This window comes from Gadus morhua, chromosome 7, assembly GCF_902167405.1.
Source record: "Gadus morhua chromosome 7, gadMor3.0, whole genome shotgun sequence".
Lineage (NCBI taxonomy): Eukaryota > Metazoa > Chordata > Actinopteri > Gadiformes > Gadidae > Gadus > Gadus morhua.
The window spans coordinates 12,326,388-12,335,923 of NC_044054.1; the positions used below are offsets into that span (position 1 = coordinate 12,326,388).

Genomic DNA, 9,536 nt, shown 5'->3' on the forward strand with positions numbered 1-9,536 from the left:
AAGCAAAGTCCCCTAAATGTATAACGTACACCGTCAGAGGATCCACGGTTTAGAGGCGGTCGCCTTCTGAGCAGATGGACACGGGGTCCACCTGGACGCCGGGACATGCTCTGTGAGTCATTCGTCAAGCCATGACTTAACACAACGTAACCCGCCACCTGTTCTCTCTCTCTCTCTCTCTCTCCCAGGTCATTCAGGGGGCTGCCGGCTCCGAAGCCCCCCCCCCCACCCCCCCGCCTCCCTGGCTGTCTACTATAACATGAGCTCTGGCTCCGCCCAGGATGTGGCAGTCGAGCATTTCCTGCGGGACATAGAGAGGCGGGGCAAGCGGCTACACTGCGCTGTGATTGGCTGCGGCGAGGAGCGACCCCACGGCGACATGAACCTGCTGTACCGCAAGAGCCGGCTGGACTGGAGGCAGCGGGAGCAGCAGGAGGGGAGCAGCAAGAAGAGGTGAGGGGGGGGTCTGGGTCTGGGTCTGGGTCTGGGTCTGGGTCTGGGGGGGGTCTGGGTCTGGGTCTGGGTCTGGGTCTGGGTCTGGGTCTGGGGGGGGTCTGGGTCTGGGTCTGGGTCTGGGTCTGGGTCTGGGGGGGGTCTGGGTCTGGGTCTGGGTCTGGGACTTGGGGGGTCTGGCTCTGGGTCTGGGTCTGGGGGGGTCTGGCTCTGGGTCTGGGTCTGGGGGGGTCTGGCTCTGGGTCTTGGTCTGGGTCTTTGGGGGGTCTGGATCTTGGTCTTGGTCTGGGGGGGTCTGGGTCTGGCTCTTGGTCTGGGTCAGGGTCTGGGTCAGGGTCTGGGTCTTGGGGGGGTCTGGGTCTGGGGGGGCTCTGGCTCTTGGTCTGGGTTTGGGTCTGGGTCTTGGTCTGGGTCTGGGTCTGGGTCTGGGTCTGGGTCTGGGTCTGGGGGGGTCTTGGTCTTGCGGGGGGCTGGGTGAGTGAGTGAGGGCTCCAGAGGATGCAGGGGGGGGGTAATCCCTACGGGCGCATTCGGAAAATTGAATTCCAAGGATTAGTTCCGAGTTGGCGGACCCTCGACCCGGAGGTCCCCCGGACCTGTTAATCCCAAACATTCCCACATTCACAACGTCCACTCGCAATAACAATGTCGCTGGAAAATGGAATTCCCGGACGGAATGGCGGTATGTTGCTGTGCCGCCGCGGGTGATGGACAGGCACCAGGGCGTGGCGGTCAGCGTGGCTGGACTCCCGGGCCAGGGGTTGTGGGTTCAGCTCCTACTGATGCAGTCCTCCCTGGAGCTAAGCCCCTCATCGCCCTAACTGCTTATGAATAACATGCATGCCACAGCATTGCTGACCACTAGGTCCTCAATGGTCAATCATGTTGTAAGGGTGCGCATTATCTTCCAATAACCTGTTTACAGTGCTGAATCAATACGCTACATATCCAATAGTGACCGTCAGATACGATTATCGACCGGCTGTTTCCTTGACAACGCAAGGACAATATGTTCAGGTGGAATATTGGAATTTCAGCTGAATAAAGTCCATAAAAAAAAAGCTTAAAGATCATTGACGGCTAGTAACTAATATCTAATTGCTGGTAGAATAAACCACTTGGGGGGGGTCCTGCTATACGAGACGTACCCCATGGGTGGGGTACGTCTCCATGGGTGGGGTACGCCTCCCTGGTCCGTTAAAGGGACCCCCCCATCGGGTTCTATTCATTACCTCTCCAAAACATCTATGTTCCATTAAGGTCGCCTTCGATGAGAGCGTCCGCTAAATAAGTAGTAAACATTACAGAGAAGTCGTTCAACTCGTTTGCTTCTGTCCGTCTTCTCTCAGTCACCAATCAATCAGCGCCTCTTAGCGATGAGCAGCAACACACTCACAAGCTGCTCTTAAAATAACGGCCATAAAAAACATGAATAGAGCTATTATCATAAATATTTATTGAAAATTAGATAAATATCCAATACAAAGTTGTCATTAAGAACGGAATAGGGAATGGTTGTATTAAAGGGGATGGTTTTAAAAGGCAAATTGAGGAGGGTAGGCCCAGAAGGTGACCTTTAATTTGGCGTTCAGTCAAGCAGGGCCTTGGGGGCGTGCTTTGGCCGTAAAACCCGCGACTGCATGGTAGTAAAAATTCATTATGATTTTTTTTTAACAGTAAATCAAAGAATTAGTGTCAAATCTAAGCCAACTTGGTAGACGGGACGCGCCGGCATCTTTTGTCGATTCACCCGGCCTTGCACTTGAGAGTCACGCCACAATAGATTGGGTTTAGAGCCGTTATCGGTGCTTTAAACAACGGTCTCACGTTACACGTTCGATAGATCTGGAACAGTCCGACTATCAAGTGGTGAGGAGGAACGCCGTAATGAAGTGCACGCAATAATATGAAACCTGAGGATCGATAATAACATTATCATATCACTTTAGAAGAGGTGTGTGTGTGTGTTTGTGTGTGTGTGTGTGTCTCTGTGTTTGTGTGTGTATGCGTCTATGTGTCTGTCTGTCTGCCTGGATGATGCAGGTAGAAGGGGCTATTTGTGGACGTGGATTTGGATGTCATTTATATCTCATTTAGAACTCAAGATCTAGATTTAGAAACACCTTTCCTGAGCAGCCCATCCAGCAGAGCAGCCCATCGCTAAGGAGGCTGTGTTCCTGTTGACACTATAGATATAAATACAGATGGATATAGATATAGATGCACTATGTGCAGCAGGCGAGGGGCCAATGAGGAAGCCCTCTGGGGACCGGTGTAGACAGCTGCGGAGAGAGGGTCACAGGGGGTCAGAGGTCAGGACGGTGGATGGGAGAAGGGGCTGGTGAACTGTATAGGAAACTACATTCTACCTTCTACATTCTAGGGTACAGTCTACATTCCACAGTTTACATTCTACATTCTACAGTTTAAATTCCACAGTGCGGATTCTACATTATACATTCTAGGGTACAGTCTACATTCTACAGTCTACATTCTACAGTTTAAATTCTACAGTGCGGATTCTACATTCTACATTCTAGGGTACAGTCTACATTCTACAGTCTACATTCTACAGTTTAAATTCTACAGTGCAGATTCTACATTCTACAATCTTCAGTTCACGTTCTACAGTGCACAGTCTACCTTCTACAGTGTACCGTCTGCAGCCTCCAGGGTACACTGTACACTGTACACTCTGCGACGCCGGTGGTGCCGATGCGAGGTGTCGGGGGGGGGGTGGGGGGGGGGGGGCCCACTGACGGTGGTACAGAAAGGTGAATTAGGTATTGGGGAGACCATAAGTATACATCAGTGTTGTATCTCACTGGGGTGCTTACGCAGGATTGAATCCAGGAGTTTTTTCAAAGTAAAAGCGGTTATTCTCCCCCCCCTTCCACCACCACCAGCACCACCATGGGCAGAGAGAGTGTTCCCTACAGGTCCTTCATGGGGATAACAGAGTTAGAGACGGAGCCATTAGCAGCAGCACAGCGCTATGTATTACAGTAATCAAATCTCTGTGTAGAATAAAGGGTGAATAATCGTCCTGGCATCGCAGATACATCGCAAAAAATGGCTATGTCTCCACTGCAGGATATTGTAGGATTGTGTTTTTATGATATACAATATGCATGAGACTTTAATGAATTCAGATACATCTCGAGTTCCCTGGGGTCCACTGTATGGGAGCATGTTGGAGATGACTGTGTGCCAGCCTATGGAGAGATCGGTATAGATATATGGTATTCTCAGAAATTAATCTTCAACTCGTGTGGGTTCCATAAACGTGGGGGGAAAAGGCCTGCTTGCACAAGTGATTCACTGTACCGTAATCTTATGAGGCTTAAGCCAGTGTTCGTAATTACAGTTCTCTATTAAATATTAAATGTCTAGAGAAATATTCAAACCCTATTTATTCAACTAAGTCTATACCGCGTTCCAGCGAGTGCTGCATGCTATAGAGTTGACATTTTAGAGGCGGCTTAATGGTCGGTTATGAAAGGTATAATAGACGCATTGGTTTGCGTTTGATTGACAGGGCCATGCTCCAATCACTCGCACACGTTTCTCTCCCTCCCTTTTTTTCCTGTTTGTAAGCGGCTGCGGAGGATTCTGTTTGCTGGGCTGTCAAGGACACGTAAGCCGGAAGGAAAAGTTAAGAACCTGAATGGCAAGAGGAATTCTCTGGGAATTAACTTAAAAAATTACGAAATGACCAGTATGTTTTATACTTGGACGGTAATCCTAACACAGGCAGACATGGCAGCGATGATAACAGATGCACAGTTTGCACACACATGGTGTTGTTGATGGGTGCAGTCGGTCCATAAGGGGTGCTGGTTGGTTCTTTGATCATCGTTGATAGGAGGAGTGTGAGCACACCTCAGACTGTCTGTGTTTGCGCTCCTTGAGTGAGTCTGTTTTGGGAGGTTCTGAGAGGGAGATGAGAGATAGATGAATAATTAGACCAGGCAGGTAAGGAAAGGTTAAGGAATGAGATAAATATAGACAATGTTTGGTGATAAGAGGAGCGACTGGCACGCGCACACACGCATACCAACACACTCATGCACAGGTGTTCACATGCGCACATGTCCTTACAGATGCGTACACACTCACACACACGCACGCACACGGTCACACACACACAGAAGGATGCACACCCAGGCATACAATCATAGATACACTCGAAGAAAACATTCCCAAGGAAACTCAGCATACATAACCACACGTACACACACCCTGTCCTCTCCACTGCATCGCAGGACCCCGTGTTCCGACGAAGAGGACAGATTGAGCAGTGCTCTGTGCAGCATGCCCAGGGAGTCCTCCGCCGCATGCTTCCCCTGCATGGCAAACCACTCAAAGCCGCTATTGTCTTGAGCCGCGCGGCTCCTCTGCCTCTCCAGGGGCGTACAGCGAGCGCACACGCGCACGCGGCCCGTGGCACACTCGTGCGCGCACATCTGCATGCCCGCGGCACCGTCTTTAACCGATCCTCGCATGCGAGCAAGCGTAGAGGCTTGGTTCACACGCGAGGCAGCTCCATGAATCCAAGACAAAAGCCTCTTCACATTTCTGTTTCTCACCTCGGGCAGGTGGATTGTTGTTGTAGATCTTGTTTTTGATCCTCTCCGGTCCGTCTGTCGTGTCTGTCTTCTTGTCCCATGTCAATGTAAAAATAGTTAAAGGCTTGCAAGCCAATTGCTCATCTACTGTGTGTGTGTGTGTGTGTGTGTGTGTGTGTGTGTGTGTGTGTGTGTGTGTGTGTGTGTGTGTGTGTGTGTGTGTCTGTGTCTGTGTGTGTGTGTGTGTGTGTGTGTGTGTGTGTGTGTGTGTGTGTGTGTGTGTGTGTGTGTGTCTGTGTGTGTGTGTGTGGGGTTAGTAGTGGTGCAACGGTTCACGGGTTTCCCGTGATCCGTACGGATCAACCATCACGGTTCGGGACGCAAGTGATCCAGGATGTGTGTTGTTAGCGTGTTGGTGTGTGTGCTTGCGTTGTGTTTGTCTGTTGTCTTTGGTCAGCGTGAGGGTGGTTAGTGGGTGGTGTGTGTTGGTGTGTGTGTGCTGTGTGGTCAGTGCTGTGTGTGGCTTCAGGTTGAAGACACAGCCCCTCATGACCACTCCTCCATCTCTCTCTGAGGGCTGGAGAGGGTTCCGGTCACACCAGACGGGCTCCATTAACCCGCCGTAACTGCGCCGCGACGGCACAGCCAAATGACTTGTTCCTATTGCGCTCAATGGTCTTTGAGAACCCGGAAGCACGTCACTAGTTGAAGAGATGCTCCGTTCAATAATGGTAACTGTTATTTGGTTCAAAGCGTTTGTCCAGATAAATAAGTGATGACTCATAAAAAGTCTTTGACCTAAAATGATGGGTTATGCCAAAATACGAGCACTCTGTTTCAAGGGGGACGTTATGTGTGGATACACAGAATGTATTACCGAGTTGAAGAGCAAAATAATTGGTTCAGAATTGGTTCAGTCATACATTTTTTCTTAATCCAACTTTCTGGGTGGTTGCATCAACTCAGGTCACAATTTCTCTGTCTGCTTTATGACAGTGATTCAAATGAAAGATAATTATTGTGTGTGTGTGTGTGTGTGTGTGTGTGTGTGTGTGTGTGTGTGTGTGTGTGTGTGTGTGTGTGTGTGTGTGTGTGTGTGTGTGTGTGTGTGTGTGTGTGTGTGTGTGGAGGGGAGGGGTCACCTGGTACCATGCACTAAAAAGTCTAGAGAAAGCCACTTCCGATGGGGAGTCTAGGTGTGAGAGTGGGTCTCGGACTGGAACGTGAGTGAGTGGGGAGCAGATGGGGGAAGAGAGAGGGGGAAGGAGGAGGGGGGGGGCGCTGAAGGAGTGGAGCCCTACAGACCAGATGCTGCATGGCGGCTCCACCGCGTGTCTCCTTCCCATCTCCCACGGCAACCACATCCCTGCATCACCAATGCAATCCAAGGATGGGGCGCTCATCTTTGTGCGTGCATGTATTTGTGTGTGTGTGTGTGTGTGTGTGTGTGTATGTGTGTGTGTGCGTGTGTGTGTGTGTGTACGTGTGTGTCTGTGTGCATGTGTGTGCGTGCGCTTGAGTCTAGGCTATAGATGAAAAGAAAGGTGGGGTCACTGAAGGAATAGATTGGGCGGTGTGTGAATACAAGCCTAGAAGGGGGGGGGGGGGGGGGGTCACACTGAATCACATGCGGTCTGCAGAGAGACCACTGGTTCTCTGTCGCCTCACCTTAAAGATCCCATATCATGCTTGTTTAGGGTTGATAATTGCATTTACTACTAGAATAGGGTTACATGCCTCTATGTTAAAAATACCCCTTATATCCTCTGTTCCTTTCTGTAAAATCAATTTCAGCGTCTTTCAAAAACTGATTTGTATCATGTCGCTTTAAGGCCCACTCCCCTCCCGAGTAGCCCAGACTGCTGTGATTGGTCAGCACGCCGACTCTGTTGCGATTGGTCAAACGCTTTGCTGGTGTGTGTCTGCAAGTCCACAGACCCCAAGAAGTTGTAAACATTGCGGATAGCCGGGAGGCGGGACTTCAGCACCGCCCACTAAAACATGCATATGTATATAGATCATATGACAGTCTAAAGTAAAGGGAGATGTAAAAAACCCATGATCTCACCTCTTTAATAACACCACTATCTGTGTGTTTGCTCCCCCCTCTTCCCCCCGCTGCAGCGCTGCGCAGAATGACCCCTCTGCCACGGTGGGCAAAGGTCGCGACCTGGCCTCCTTCCGCCGCCACTTCCGCATGGGGTTCATGACCATGCCGGCGTCGCAGGACCTCTCGCCGCACTCCTGCGCGTCGGCCATGGCGCCGCGCTCGCAGTCGTGCCACGCGGTGGGCGCCGGGGACCCGGGCCTGGAGAGCGAGGACTACTCGGACACGCAGTCGCAGCACGGCGCCCGCTGCCCGCCCGTCAAGCCCAAGCGCCACCCCAGCACGCGGCTCAGCGCCTCGGGCTCCGCCTCCTCCTCCTCCTGCGGCGCCTCGGACCCCCGGGGGCCCCCCAACGCCCCGCCCCCGCCGCCGCCGGGGGGCCACACGCAGGGCAAGCACTCGGAGAAGAAGAACGGTGGGGAAGCGGGGGGCCGCGGCGTGTGTTTTTTTGTGTTGTGTTACGGCGTCAGCCCCCGCGGCGGTCGCGGGCTCCGCCGCTCGCGCCCGCCGGCCTCTAACCCCCTGTCCCCTGATCTCCCCCCGCAGGCATGAAGAAGTCGGACTCGGGGGAGCTGGGCGGGAAGAAGGTGCCCCCGCTGAAGCCCAAGCGGAGCCCCAGCACCCAGCTGACCTTCGAGACCCCGCCCCCTCGGGCGCCGTCGGCCGCCGGCTCCTCCTACCAGGGCGCCGACGGCCAGCAGCGGGGCGGCGACAGCGAGGACGAGCCCGTCTACATCGAGATGGTGGGCAAGGTGTTCCCCCGGGAGAGCCAGGCGTCCACGCCGCACCCCGCCGCCCCCGCCGCCACCACGCCCGACTCGGACTCGGACCAGAGCGAGGCCATCTACGAGGAGATGAAGTACCTGCTGCAGGAGGACCGCGGCGGCCGCGGCGGCGGCGGCGGCGCGGCGGCGGGCCAGCGACGCCCGCCCACCAAGCACGACAAGCTGAAGGGCTCCAAGCACTACCGCGCGGCGGCGGCGGCGGCGGCCTCCAGCAGCGGCTCCCCGGTGCCGCGCGCCACCTCGGCCTCGCCCTCCTGCTCCAAGGCCAAGGCCGCCGTGTCCGCGTCCCACTCCTCGCCGCTGCCCTCCTCGGCGTCCTCCACCCCCGTGCCCCAGGCGCTCTCCTCCAGCCCCCACACCCCCCGGGCGCCCACCCCCTACCTGCTGCCCGGGAACAAGTCGGAGACGGAGTGCGGCGGCGGCGGCGGCGGCGGCGGCGGCGGCACCAAGATCCCCGCGCCCTTCCCCAACCTGCTGCAGCACCGCCCGCCGCTGCTGGCCTTCCCCCAGCCCGCCGCCGCCTCCAGCGGGGTGGGGGTGCAGCAGAAGGCCTCGGCCTCGGCGAAGCAGGGCACCCAGTCCCTCGGCACCTCCACCCAGCCCTCCTCCTCGTCCTCGTCCGCCGGTCCCTCGGCCGGCCTCGCCGCGTCGGGCTCCAAGGAGTCGTCGGGGGGGGGCTCCGCCCAGCAGGACAAGCACGGCCGGGGCGACGCCCAGCTGGGGCCCGCGCCGGGCCTGAGGGCCAGGAGCCACTCCACGCCGCTGCCGCCCTCGTCCAAGTCCACCTCGCCCTTCTCCCACCACCACCACCACCACCACCACCCCCACCACCGGCCCTCGCACTACCACCACTACCGCAAGCCCGAGCGGGGGGACTCGCCGGCCATGGTGAAGAGCAGCTCCCAGGGCTCCGGCCAGGGGTCCACGCAGAGCCAGATGGGGGGCCAGGGCTCGGGCAAGGAGGGCAAGTCGGTCAGCTTCCTCCTCAAGTCGGACAAAGGGGACAGGGAGCGAGACAGGGACCGGGACAGAGACAGAGACCGGGACAGGGACAGAGACCGGGACAGAGACAGAGACCGGGACCGAGACAGAGACCGGGACCGAGACAGGGATAGAGACAGAGACGGAGATCGGGTCAGAGACAGGGACAGAGACAGAGATCGGGATAGGGACAGGGGGAGAGAAAGAGACCGAGATCGCGAGAGGGAAAGAGATAAGGACAAGGATAGAGACCGGGACCGAGACAGGGACCGAGAGAGGGAAAGAGACAAAGACAGAGACAGAGATCGGGACAGGGACAGGGACAGGGACAGGGACAGGGACAGGGACAGGGATGAGCGAGGAGGCGCACACTCCCTGGGGGAAGGCACTCCCTCCAGCAGCAGCATCACATCTCAGGGCAGTGGCGGCAGCTCCACGCCCACGCCCCTGCGTCCGCACTCGCGACCCCACCTCCGCTCCCACACCTCCCACGGCCTGCCTGCCTACAAGCCCCCCTCCTCGGACAGCCCCCTCCTGTGGACGTACCCCTCGGTGGGCTTCAGGAGACCCCCGGCCTACGAGAGCCTCCGGGGGCCCTCCAGCATGCCTCCGCTGCAGCAGGGCCCCGGGGCCTCCGGCGGC

At 55.9% G+C, this 9,536-nt stretch overlaps 1 protein-coding gene across 2 annotated transcripts in view; it reads left to right on the forward strand.

The window, feature by feature from the left end:
* Window positions 1-208: 208 nt before the first annotated feature.
* nyap1 (neuronal tyrosine phosphorylated phosphoinositide-3-kinase adaptor 1) overlaps window positions 209-9,536 on the forward strand; it is a 15,545-nt gene continuing 6,217 nt past the window's right edge. For both annotated transcript variants that reach the window (XM_030362375.1, XM_030362376.1), the window contains exons 1-3: window positions 209-453; window positions 7,146-7,543; window positions 7,675-9,536. The exon at window positions 7,675-9,536 is cut by the window's right edge and continues 163 nt beyond it. In XM_030362375.1, coding sequence (XP_030218235.1) covers window positions 260-453; window positions 7,146-7,543; window positions 7,675-9,536 — 2,454 coding nt within the window. In that variant the 5' untranslated portion in view covers window positions 209-259. The remainder of the gene's footprint in view (window positions 454-7,145; window positions 7,544-7,674) is intronic.